The 13920-nt window shown below is 44.3% G+C and overlaps 1 protein-coding gene across 1 annotated transcript in view; it reads left to right on the top strand.

Annotated features, from left to right (window-relative positions):
* The window catches only part of LOC111232926 (potassium voltage-gated channel subfamily H member 1-like), a 50596-nt gene that overhangs the window by 28099 nt on the left and 8577 nt on the right, over positions 1-13920 (top strand). The window contains exons 8-10 of the mRNA XM_022760632.1: positions 1127-1326; positions 1441-1693; positions 6671-6867. Of these exons, the coding sequence (XP_022616353.1) occupies positions 1127-1326; positions 1441-1693; positions 6671-6867 (650 nt within the window). The remainder of the gene's footprint in view (positions 1-1126; positions 1327-1440; positions 1694-6670; positions 6868-13920) is intronic.

The following is a 13920-nucleotide window of genomic DNA, read 5'->3' as shown; positions in this document are numbered from 1 at the left end:
TGTGACCTTTGTGAAGGTCACTGCGAGTCCCGTGTAACGACTGCGACTCTGAGCTGCTGCTGTCAGTGCTGGATGACGGCAGCTTTCTGCTGCTGCTGCTGGACAGGGGCGGTATTGATCCGCTGACCCCGGGTCCATACTGCTGACAGGCTGAGGGGGGGGGGGGCTGAGTCAGGGAGGCACTGCAGCATATAGTATTGATGAGCTGAGCTGAGGCTCGGAGGTGATAGAACAGTTAATCTCACAAACTTAAAAACTACCAAACTTCTTCTGACGTACATGTCAGAGCGCTGCAGAGTCTGAGGATCAGACCTGATCCGGAGCAAGCCGAGCACGCCGGCCTGTGAACCCTGTGGTAACTAAAACGAACTGAGTCACAGTCACTGATCAGGAGGATTAAATTATGAAGCTTTAATAAAATAGTTTTAGGACAAAAACACAGTTGTTTTTGTGTAATTCTGTGAAACGTATTGAAACTCACTCACTGTAGTTTCTTAATGTCGTCGTGTCTTTCAAATTCAAACTTTCATGTGTCTTTAAAGTGTTTTTCCAGCGCGAGGCAGCGACTCAATTCTTCCCCACTGCAGGTAGTTCCCCCTCGATGCTGCGCTGTGACTGCAGCACAAAGCTCTCACACTCTCTCTCCAATCAAGGGGAAACCAAGCAGAGAAACGTCTGCACCTCCTCAGCTGTTTTGTGAGTTTCCGTATTAAAAGTATGGATCAGGGGCGTCGCGTAGCGCAGTGGGTTACGTAGACGCCCCCATATATAGAGGCTACAGTCCTCGCTGCAGCTGGCTCCCGGTTCGACTCCCGCATCGGACGGCCCTCTCCTGCGTGTCATTCCCCCTCTCTCTGCCTCCCCATTTCCTGTCTCTCTACTGTCCTGTCCGTTAAAGGCACAAAAAAAAGTATGGATCAGAAATCTATCAGGCCACAGTGAGAGAAAGAAAACAGAGCACCAGGTTCTTTCCACAATATCTGATGTAAAACCCAAAAGAAAAGAGAGTCGGTACCTGCCGTGGAAAAGAGCTGTTCACCTGGAGGCGCCGCTGCTCTTAAAGGGGATGGGGGTTGGCTGTTTAACTCATGCAGTGTCTGTACTTCCTGTTCCTTCCTGTCCGCAGCGCTGCTGTACGCCACCATCTTCGGTAACGTCACCACCATCTTCCAGCAGATGTACGCCAACACCAACCGCTACCACGAGATGCTCAACAGCGTCAGAGACTTCCTCAAACTCTACCAGGTGCCCAAAGGCCTCAGCGAGAGGGTGATGGACTACATCGTGTCCACCTGGTCCATGTCCCGAGGCATCGACACCGACAAGGTAACGCCTCCGTCCTGCTCGCCGTCTCAGGTGGAGAGTGTTGGGATGGCGCTGACAGATCAGAGGCATTGACACAAAGTTGGAATGACACTGTGACATGACATATTTTTTCAGGTGCTGCAGATTTGTCCCAAGGACATGCGGGCGGACATCTGCGTCCACCTCAACAGGAAGGTGTTTAAGGAACACCCGGCGTTCCGGCTGGCCAGCGACGGCTGCCTGCGCGCCCTCGCCATGGAGTTCCAGACCGTCCACAGCGCGCCGGGCGACCTCATCTACCACGCCGGAGAGAGCGTGGACAGCCTCTGCTTCGTGGTGTCGGGGTCACTGGAGGTCATCCAGGACGACGAGGTGGTGGCCATTCTAGGTGAGAACTGAGAATCTGGATTTGAATATTTCACAAACAGAGAACAACAGTGTTTTTACCGGAGATTCATTCGTTCATGTTTTGTTTTCTTTAATGTGTAATTAATCATTTATCGTTCGTCCTTGACTTTCATGTCTCATTTACTCAGGGAAACCTTCAGCTGATTGTTTTCATTACTGTTTAATCAAACACACTTTTGGATTAATCTTCAGGTGAAACAGAACAGACAGAAAATAAATATAATGTAAAAAAACTATTTCTAGAAAAGTTTATTTTAATGTTTTTACTCAAAAAATAACAGAAATATTTCAAAAATCAACCATTAAAATCAAAAAGTTTTTTCAACCGGGACAAAAAAACAAGCTGCCGCTCAGAAAAAGCAGGAAATGACTCTGATAAAAACTGATGAAAAAAAGGAAACCGATCAATCAACAGTCAACTCATGTTTCTGTTAGAGATCTGAGAATCAGGTGGAGTTCCCTCCTGTCGTTTCAGTCGCCGGTCGTCATGACAATTCATCTTAGTCCCTCCCACTGAAGACGTGAGGAGAGAGGAAACGAGGAAACATGTTCTTGTATTTGCATTTTCATGCAGAGTTCACCACGTTTCCTCCTGACAACAAAATCTTAATTATTTGTGTAATTATTTATCTTTATTTTCCTCAAATATTCAATATTTAATAATCCAGATTTGATCAGAATATTTTAGAATTAATAGAGATGATTGATCGGAGATTATGTAAACATCTGTCCTCCTCTGGTAGAATATTATTCATGATCCAGATTAAATTAAGACTTCAGTGGCGGCTGGTCTTGTGTCCTCGCTGCTCCAGACAGAAATAAGATCTTTGTGACGCCTTCGTGGCGGCGAACTGAAACTGGCGTGTACCCATGGTGGCGGCGAGGGAACTTGAAGGAGATTTCCTGTTGGAAAGTTCAATCCGGTTCTGCAGAACCTTCTGGATTCCGTCCCGGTCGGACTCATCCGTCAACGCTAAAAGCTCCCCCAGCGGGAATCGGAGACGAGGCGTCCCTGTGCTCCGCTGGGGAAGTGAAACAGAGAAGTGAAAGCCCGTCTCCAGAGGAAACACCTGAGACAGAGTCACCTGCCACGCAGAGAAACAGCGAGCAGAAGAAGAAGACGCTCGGCTGCTTCCTCAGCATCACAAACTGAGCCTGTCTTCTGTTTCCGTCAGAGTGCGGAGGAATTATGCTCCAGGGCCTTCATTAGCAAAACCTGGTTTTTTGTGCACGGTGTGTTTTTGTTTCTGCCTGGTTTTTTCTTTTTTTTGGGGGCTGATGGAGGGAGAGCGTTCACCGGTTCAGAAACAAACAGAGTGAGAGGTGATGGAGGACGCTGTCGAGGCGGAGCGCGGCTGAACGAACATCTGTCACAGTCATTATGCAATTCACTCAGGGTGCTCAGAGGCGCTGCGCTCTTTAACGGCTCCCTGACACTCAGCAGTACTCTGCCGTCAGCGTGCAGGCGCCGACACGAACCCAGCTTCCTGTCCGACTGAACCATCTCTGCAACTGGTGGATGTTTCATTAGATCTGGTTCAGAGAGAACCGGAGGAGGAATCCTGCTGACTGATGATCCTTCATCTAGTGACACATTTACAAAGTTATAAATCTTATACGGCCGAGACAGAGCACGAACACATAGATGAGCGATGCTTGTGTTCTGTCTTTGGGGAATCGTCCTGTGGGTAAATTCTGACCCTGTTTGCCTCATGTCCAGCTTTTCAAAATCGAAAAGCAAGTGACTGAAACATCCCAAACATCTGCATCAGTATCATGAGGATTTAGATTCAGAGCTCCAGTCTGGACGAACATGGTTCACGTCCTCGACACTGTGAAATGTCTGAACCAGAAAATGATTTATTTGACTTAGTTGACGACTTTGACCTTTATTTTGACTTTGTTCTTGTCGGCTTCCTCTGCTGCCCTGAAAATGATAGTTGTGTGTGTGTGTGTGTGTTTTCTATTTGTAGCTGTTTGTTAACAAAGACAACCTGAGGATCAGTGTATAGTCCGGTCTGTTGACACCTCTGCAGATAGTGTTGATGTCAGAAATGAGTGGTTAGCGCTAACGCAGATTTGCAGCTGTGCAGCCGCTCACTGACCCGGCTGTCGCCTTCTTTAAGTTCCAGGTTTCAGTTGTTTTTCTTGTTTGCTGTGACTGAGATGCTGAGAGGAAACGAGGCGAGCTGGCTGCAGCTCTCTGACCTGTTTCTGTCCTTTAGATATGTGGCTTTACTTCCAGATAATTTCCAGAGGAGATGTATTATTGGCCGACTGATTCAGCTTCGGTTCCTCTCCGGATAAATATTTAGATTTTCCCTGCAGATCTCTCAGGGACACCGAGCCGCGCACCGCTGCCTCTGTACTTTCACATCACATTAGAAACTATTTAAAGTCCCACGTCTTCACCCCGGCTTCACTTCCTCTTTTCACATTAAGACAGATGTTCTCTGTGAGCAGCTGCAGCCGCTGCATCCAAATCATCCTTCACTCTGATGGATGTGTGTTTTCACTGCAGCGCTGTCACTTCATAAATGACGGCGCTCGTCACTGTGACCCTCTGACGCCCCGTCATTCATCTGTCTCCTCCAGAGGCGACAGAGGTTTTATTTAAGATGTGGATGATGAAAGTCGTCGTGTTCCTGAGCAGCGACATGAATCTTTTCAAACAGAATCTGCTCAGAGACATGGACTGACTCTGTGACATTAACGAGGATCAGATGTTCAGGTGGAATCTGCTGTAAAATTACACTGCAAAGCATTTTAGGGTTCATCCAGAGTAATGTGTTTCGGTTTTCAAACACATCACTGTTGTTATGTTTACTGCAGGCGTCCATGTGACTTCAACCTTGTGACCAGCAACATATAAAGAGGAGGCCATAATTCAATTCAATTAAACAGTTAATTTATGTACAAACAACAAAACATAACAAAACCAAAAACTCTGGAGGCTGGCCATGAAGACAGAGGGAGTCTGGGCCAGACTCACAATGGGCCACAAATACAATACAGTAAATAAGTATACAGTAGTTACATAATACTGTGAAAGTATCAAAGCCTCAGTCCACAGAGAAATGCACACAGCCTGTATTCAGAAACTGAGCCTTAAAACCAGCCGTCAGGACTTCTGGAACTTTGTGATGTCACAACAAAGCAGCCACCAAGCCCCGCCCACCTGGACCCACCATCCAAACCTTTACAGGATTTGGTTTCTCTGAGTGTTTTTACCTGAAATTTACTTTATTTTTAGTTTAACTACACTGAGATGGTTTTTATATCTTCTTTAACAAAGGTCAGGAGGTCGGCCAGCTGATGTTGAATTGTAGAAAACTCCTGAAACAAGGAAGAAACTCTCAACACTGGGAGATGTGTTTCTCTTGGTTTAAGAAAAGGATTCCTGAAGTCTGAGCTGAAGAGACTTTATGTCGACTGTGATCAAAGACGTACAAACTGAATCTGCCTCTGCAGCATAAAGCAGCCGCCTCCGTGCTCAACATGTTGTTTTCATAAATAAACTCTGCTGTCAGAGACGAAGGCAGAGCTGTGAAACAGCTTTGTGTGTCATCTGGCTCAGATTAAGTCCTGGATGTCGGCAGCAGCTCTGCAGCTGTCTGTGAGAATCTGGTGTGATGGTTTCTGTCAGCCCGAGTGTCGCTGTCGTGATTTAACATGAAGCTGAAGCAGGACGACACTCGGACCAATCAGCACAGTCAGCAGCACGGTGTCACTGTTTGTTCAAGTCGCTGCTTTAAAGGAGAAAAGCTGCTTGTTTTTTTTCCCCCCAAAGTTTCTCTGAAGCAAATATGAGGATTGAACCGTCTGAGTGAGTGAAACCAGTTCCTGTGTTGGACTGAACATAATATATCTGGAAATTATGTTTGAAAAAATTGGAGTTCATCTTCACTTTTGGAATGGAGAGAGCAGCAGTGTCACATGATCTACTGAGCCTCATTGCTGCTGCGCTAACGAGTGTTTGTATCCAGAGTCTTTAGAGTCATTAGTCCAGTTTAACCTGCAGGAGTGACTGGAGGCTGCTGACACGCGCTCACAGCAGAACGAGGATCGCAGCCGTCACACATGGCGAGCTCAGAGAGACTGAAGTCTGAGAAACTGTCAGAGGAAATGATGCTGACGCTTCATCAGTCTGACAGGAGAGACAGACAGAGAGAGAGAGAGAGAGTTTCACATGTAATCATATTTCATATCTCACTTATATAAGAGGAGAGGCTTCAGTGAGGAGAGCTCTCTGCTCCTCTCTGCTCCTTGGATCGTCTTCTGTCGACTCCCTCTTCAACACCTACTGTTCTGGTGATGCAACAGTAGGTCGGCGTCTGTTTGTGTGTCAGGAGAAAGCAGGATGGATATTTTTTCTGTTTTCTAAACGGTTAATAGAGAAACTAACGGGCAGAATGAATGTGACTGAAACTCACCAGATCTCACTGCTGCCACAAACATCTGCTGGGCCGGTGAGAAGATCATCAGAACTCCGTCATCTTGGTTCAGGCCCCGCCTCTCGTCCAGGAAACTCTACCAGCGTCCTCTGGTGTGGCGTGCTGAGTCGTTGCACCGGTTTAAGTCACGTCTCAAAACACACTTGTATAAAGCAGCTTTTAATTCTTGATTAAAATTTTAACTTCATCACTTTTGGTTTTATTTTCTTGTGTTGCTCCATCGATCTCATTGTTTTAACACACGGACTTTATGCACTACTTCTCTGTTTTGTTTTTATGTTTGTACAGCACTTATATATATATGTATTATAATATAAATAAAGTTGTTATTATTATATTGTTTTTCTTTTGTTTCTGAATGTTTTATTCGCCTTTATTATTAATATTATTAATAACACTACATTGGGTTTGTTAGAGGTGTGAAATTGTGGAACATATAAATCATCCAGATGTTGAGTGAAGAAGATGATGAAACTGCGTCTGTCTGTCCGTCTGTCCTGCAGGTAAAGGCGACGTGTTCGGCGACGTCTTCTGGAAGGAGATGACGTTGGCTCAGTCCTGCGCCAACGTCCGAGCGCTGACCTACTGCGACCTCCACATCATCAAACGGGACGCGCTGCAGAAGGTCCTGGAGTTTTACTCCAACTTCGCAAACCACTTCGCCAGAAACCTGGTCCTCACCTACAACCTGAGGAAGCGGGTGAGTCGGCGCTCGTCGCCCTCACACTTCATAATGCAGACCGCAGTCTACAGCGTGACCTAGTCGTGTGAGTCGGTAATAAAAGACTGACTGGTTCCTACTGGAGCTTCAGTGCTGGTGCAGAGGAAGAAAACGAGACGAGCGAGACGTCCACACGTTTTTATTTTAAAATGAAAACGTATCACATGACCATTCATGTACACTGGGAGCGACCGCGGGCGTCATTGTTTCCAAAAGTCCGTCCAGACTGAACCGCAACTCTGGAGTTTTCAAACTCAGACGAGGTCAGCAGCGTTTAGAGGCTTAAAAAACTCTGTGGACAGCAGGAGCTTTAAAAGTAAAAGATATGAATGTGGCTGTCGCCTCGGAGGAAGAGGAAGAGGAGAAGTCAGGCGCAGCGCCGGGAAACACAACAGTACATTTATAGTGTCAACAGCTTTTTTCTAACTCTTTAATTAAAGAGTGAAAAGAGACAAAACAAACTCTAATGTTTCATATAAACAACAGACATTACTTTGCTGTGTGGGAGCACTTGATTTACAGACGGTGACACCCACACTACTGAGAAATGTAGCTCCTAGCAGGTGGAGCACATGGATGAAGGTGGATCAGATTTACCGTTTAATTAGGAACCTATTGATTATTATTATGAATCAGACATTAATAATAACGTCTCTGAGCTGTAACATCATGAGTCACCTTCAGGTTCTCCAACACAAACAGCTGTGTTTTCTTCCACTGCTCCAACATTTAGAAACCAGTCTGTTATTTTTACTTTATTTAAAGTTATATTTATTCAGGAGAAGCAGAAGTCAGCAGCATCATCAATCAGTGGTAGGGCAGGAGTGTGTGTGTGTGTGTGTGTGTGTGTGTGTGTGTGTGTGTGAGAGCCATGTGACCTCAGATCATCTTGCTTGTTGTCGTCTGAAGACTTTACATAAGCTGCTTTGTTCTCGGCTCGTCCCGCTGCACAGAGCAGGTGTGATGTCGGCGAGTCTCACAGTGTGGAGGTGGATGATGACAGAGCACCGTGTTCACAACCTCCACTGCTGCTGCAGCTCACACACACACACACACACACACACACTCTGCTCAGTCTGACGCTTCGACTCACTTCAGGGTGAAGGAAACAAACGTGTCAGACAACCTGTCCCATTCTCATGAACGTGATATCTCAGAAGGTCAAAGGTCAAGGTCACTGTTACCTCACAAAACATGTTCTTGGCCATAACTCACAAATTCATACGCTAATTATGACACAATTCAACTCAAATAGGACAAAATGATGAAATGATGACATTTTATATCCAAAAGGTCGAAGGTCAACTTCACATAATGTTCTATAAACACCATTATTAAATCATAACTCAGGAAGAGAAGGGGAGGTTGTGACCATACTTCCTGTAACTTGACTGGTTGGTGGAGAGATACAACCCTGAGGAGGTGATTCTAGTTTTCAGCCAAAGACCAGATGTTGTTTCCTCTGGAGAGTCACAGGTTCTTCTCAGTTTGCTGCTTCAGTGTGATAATATCTGCAGCAGTGACAAGTCAAGAAGGAAGTCGGCCTGATGATGAAATCAAGTTACTGTAGAAACGGTGTTTTGAGTCTGTTTACATGAATACAACACAAAAACAAAATGTGTTTCACACAGATTCATTTAAAGCTCCATGTTTTCTTCTTCTCCTGTGTTGATCCATCAGAAGATATAAAAACCATCTCAGTGTAGTTTTACATCTCCTCTCTCAGGCTTCTCTCTGGAGCTCTAGTAACAACAGGTCGGTGAGCCAATCAGAAGAGAGGAGGCTCTGAGCCTCTCTTCTGATTGGCTGACTGTTTTCTGAGTGATCCAATAAAAATATAGCAGATTTCAGGTAAAAACACTCAGAGAAACCAAATCCTGTAAAGGTTTGGATGGTGGGTCCAGGTGGGCGGGGCTTGGTGACTGCTTTGTTGTGACATCACAAAGTTCCAGAAGTCCTGACGGCTGGTTTTAAGGCTCAGTTTCTGAATACAGGCTGTGTGCATTTCTCTGTGGACTGAGGCTTTGATACTTTCACAGTATTAATATAGAAGCTAGAGCTGATCTATAATCACACTACACATGGACACAGACCTTTACACTGGAGCAGCTTTAATGTGTCGCCCCAACCTGATTGGATGTACACTCCCCCTCCTCACAAATCCTACTCCAGTTCCTCTGCTGACAGTTCTAATAGAAATCAGACTGATGATGTTAGCTTCATGCTAATTTAGCTAAAGTCACAAACATGTTGGACTCGATGGAGGTTTAATTAGAGTTTAATGATGCGTCTGTTGTGTCGTGTCTCTTGTGTCGATCTGCTGCTCTTCTTCTTCTCTGGTTATCAGCTGCAGGAGTTAACAAGTCCTTGAGCCGTGAAAGGTCAATTTAATAAGACCTTTTATTGATCGAAAACAACAACAATCAATGAACTGATTTACAGATTTCATCAGTGATCCATCAACATGATATCAGGACGTGCTGTTCCCGCCCACAGTCTCTGCCTCTCAGTCCGGAGTTGAACGTTCAGGATCACCGTAGTTTGTAGTTGTTGGGAAATATTTTTAAAGTGATACAAGCTGAAGAGCAGAGACTTTATTCTGTGAGTTTAACTGAGTTTCTATTTGTTTCTATCGACTCGTGATTCCTCTGATACTCAGGAGGCCTGATCAGTTTTCAGCCTCTGTCTGGTTCCATAAGGTGAAACAAAAGATGTATTTTACTGAGATGAAGTGAAACTGCTTTAAAACCACAGAAACTAAAGTTATTTCTGTTTTTTCTATGAGGAGATAAACACCTGACACCTGATCAGAAAACCTTCAGCTCCTTTATCTGACGACAAAGAGGAAGTGAAGACCAGTCCAGTTTCCTGAAATATACAGAATATGTCCTGATGTGAATTCACTTTCTATAATGCGTGCAGCTCAGACAACCGTCACACCGCCACTTATATACATACTTCCTCACTTCACTGCAGCCTCTTCAGAACCAACCAGGAACAACTAAAAACAACTCTTCAGCTGCAGTTCAGCAGAAGCTGCCTCACACAGAGAGGAACCACTGCCTTCGCTATAATCTGTAACCTCTCGGTACAAAACAAAAGCTTCTGAACTCATCATCCAGCTGCAACAGAAGCTGAACACTATAACCTTCATGAGGGAGGATGTGTTGCTCGACTGTTGGACAAGTTCTAGCTCGGTGCACCTCACAAACTGCTTTTTAAAGAAAGCAGAACCACCTCCTCGTGGTCGTATCCCTCCGCCACTCAGACTAGTTTCAGGTTACATCCCTGTTTATCCAGAGTCAGAGAAAATATGAACCGTTTGTGTGAAATTTTGTCATAATTTCTGTGTGAATTTATGGCTAAAAAGTGTTTTGTGAGATTACTGTGACCTTTAACCTTTGAACTTTCACCACCAAAATCTAATCGGTTCATCCTCGAGTCCAAGTGAATTTTTGTGTCAAATTTTAAGACGTTCTGTCACGGTGTGTTACTGAGATATCGTGTCCACGAGAACGGGACTGACAACCTGAAAACAAAATGGCGGCTGCTCTGACTGTCGCCGGCGCGGAGGAATAATAAAAAAAGAGCCTGTACGGTTTTTACACATCACACACACAACAGAGGATCAGTGACGTGTAGCGTGTCTGTCTTCTGCACCATCTGCCTCACGTTCAGCGTCTGTTTGTTTATTCTAGTGAAAAGTGGTAAATGGACTTCACTTATCATCCACTCACACATTCAGATGAGCCTGGGGAGGTTGTCTATAGTTTTATGTCTCCGAGCCGGTGACAGCCGTGGCTGGAGGCATTATGTTTTCAGGTCAAGCATCAACCACCGAAGTCAAAAGCTGCAGTTCCTCTAACGACCACTAGAGTCTGGCTCCAACAGTGAGTCAGTCCCCATAGACTCCCATGTTAAAATGTCCAACTTTACAGCAGAAATAAACGTGTTTACATCCTTGTACAAAAACTGTTTTGCTCTCTAGAGACAATTTCCTCCTTCATGACACCTGTTTATATAACTCACCTGTTTACATTTTATTAAAGACTAAAGGTATAGAGGATTGAGGGCGTGGCCTCTTTGAGTGACAGGTGGGTGAGTGTATGCTTGCCACAAATTGGCATGAACCGAAGTCTCAGCTCCACATACGCTCCTCCTCTTTGTCCAATTTTTGATTAGCTGGGAGTTAGGAGGTGGAGTCAGACAACGCCAAGATGGTGACGGTGGAGCAGCTCACTCTGAGCTTCAGAAACCTGTGGGTGACGTCACAAAGGCGACGTCCTTCTTTATTATCTTTATAGTAACATCTTGAGGCAAATTTTCTATGCTATTTCTATTCTATTCTATTTTTTTCCTATTTTATAAATTCATGAACTAAACAGATTATTAACATTTGATTTCCCTCTTTTCACTGATATAATATGGAATTTTTCTGCAAACATTAAATCAGTGATTAATTAAGTGACAGTTGAATGTAACCATCACTGCCTTTGCCAGATATAATAATGGGGCCCCTCTTTAACCCGGGTCCCAGGTGTGATCGGACCCTTCACACACAATTCCACTCACACTGACAAAAATCACTGATCAAACTCAGCCAGTAATTTAAGATTAATTTTTATCATCTTCAAAACAAGAAAAAAAAAAAAGTCTCATTATCTTCTGGATTTTTGAATCTGTTTTAACGAGTGTTTTCAAAATACTGAAACTCATTTATAGAAACAAAAGGAAACAGATTTATCAGCTGAATGTTAATTAAATCAGAGTAAACAAGTGTTCAGACAGATGTTTGTCACAGTGTTCGTAGAGAAACTGCTTCTTATTGAATTGGATCAGATGAAAACAAACAGCAGAGCAGGGAATTAAGATGAGGTATAAAACACTGATGTCGGCCATAAGCTGCTCGCTCTCGGTTAGTTTTATAGCCTCTCTCTCTCTCTCTCTCTCTCTCTCTCTCTCTCTCTGCTGTAAATCGATGTGAAAGCCATCGTGTCCTGTTCTGCTTGGCTGTGCAATAATGACACTGGTGGAGAGAGATGACCTGCCAGAGCAGCTCTCACCTCCAAACCTTTAGACGACGGCCTCCACACAGCTGACAGCCGAGCACCTCGTCTCGACAGCGGCTGCTCACAAAACATCTGATCTCACAAAATCTGTGTCTCGTGTTCAGCCACAAGACTTGAGTTTATTTTAAATGGGAAAAAATCTGCAAATGTGGTAAAATAATTTTCTATAGAAGTTACATGGTGATTTTTTTCTTTTTTTTGTCCAATTAACACTTCGTTCGTCCTCAGTATATCTGAGATTTACATGAGCTCTGATGAGGATATTCATGGCTACCAGAGGATGAATTCAGTGGTGACCTCTGACCTTTCAAAATCTCCACAATTACACACTAAATACAAGAACTTCCTGGTTACATTTCCCCGAAACGTCTTGATTTCATTCCTGTTCCCCACAAGATGAACCCTTTAGATTTTGATCTTTCCTCTAGCGCCACCCTCAGGATTTTTATAAGTGTTTGTTTTTGTAATCCACACTTTGTCCACAAGAGTCTGTGAAAGAAATGTGGAGAAAATGAAAACAGGGACGAAAGAAAATAAAATGAAAATAATGTTATATTATATATATATATATATATATATATATATGTAAGTTTTCTTTTCTGCCGAACATGGTTTTATTGCCGGGAGCAGGTGGTGGTGATGGACGCTTGCCAAGAGCTTCAGCCATGTTTGCGTTTACAATACAAGAAGTTATGATACTGGATGCTACAGTGACTCGGTCTAAGCTAGCTGGTTAGCATGCTACCTTAAGAAGAAGAAAAGAAGTGATAGAAATAGAGGCAAAACAAGAAGGTTGCTTTCCCCCGCTCGCAATGTTTCTTCTAGACTGGTAAGTACACAGCTGTTAATGCTAACGGTGGCTATGTAGCAATAGCAAATAGCTCAAACACATAATATATGTAGAATACATGGGGTAGTGCTGCACTTCTGCCCCTTGTGACCGGTATTGAGTTATCACAAAAACATGAAAACATACAACACAAAAAAAAATGTTTCCACTTGACTTCAGGGCTTAGTTAAGACTCAACAAATATACAAATCATCAGGATATTTTGTGTTTTATAGCATGCGAAGCTGGTAGAGTAGAGCAGGGTGTGCAGGCCTGGAGGGGGGGCGCTGACAGGGACCTCACACTGTATATGGCGGCAATGGTTTGTTCGATTGACAGGTGAAGCTGGTAAGGGTTGGCAGTGAGAATCAGCGCGAGCGTAGAGGGACCGTTGCGGAGGTGTGCGAGCTGCCACTGTGTGGAGTGTTTCTTCACAGCACGGCGAGGTGAGGGTTTTTGTTTACCTGGAGGTGTTGGAGGTCAGCTGTTAGTGGAGAGTCTGACCGGCTCTGCTGCTTGTTTCGCAGCTCGCCGTGCCTCGTTCTGTTTGTTCTCTTCCTCCCTGCAGTAAAACAGATCTGCTGAACAATTAGCACTGATAGTTCATATCTGACTGTGTGCCCTTGTTTTTATTGATGTATAACACTAAAATCTGTGCTGAATAAATTACAGTTCCTGGCTGGCTCGTCTTCACAATAAAAGCCTCCTATTGGGAAGCCTTTTAATGTGGAGGTAGCAGCAGCAGCCAGAGAAAACAGCTCTGATACAGATGAGTAAACAGTTTAATGTAAGCTGAAAGATTCAGGTATAAACTACAGAAACTGAAAAACAGAGACTTATAGAAACAGACTTTCTCTCAGGTGTGTGAGGGGGCGCAGTACAAACATGCTCATGGAGTCAGTGCGATTAAAGCTGGTTTGAATTGTTTAAACAAGGGAAAAGCAAGAATTTTCTGTGTGGTAGTGATGAATCTACAGTTTTCAGCTCATTGTTTATCTGTCCAGACCACAGACTGGAAATAAAGATGGACGCAGCCTCTGTGACGAATACCCAAAGTGGAAGAGAGCTGTCTTGAAGCTACAGAGTCGAGGCTGCTCCACCGTTGCGTGCCGTATATAGGTTGGTGCTGTGGTT

Source organism: Seriola dumerili, unplaced genomic scaffold (assembly GCF_002260705.1).
Source record: "Seriola dumerili isolate Sdu_G_001 unplaced genomic scaffold, Sdu_1.0 BDQW01000349.1, whole genome shotgun sequence".
NCBI lineage: Eukaryota > Metazoa > Chordata > Actinopteri > Carangiformes > Carangidae > Seriola > Seriola dumerili.
Note: the sequence above shows the minus strand (reverse complement) of the source record. Positions and strands in the feature narration are given on the sequence as shown.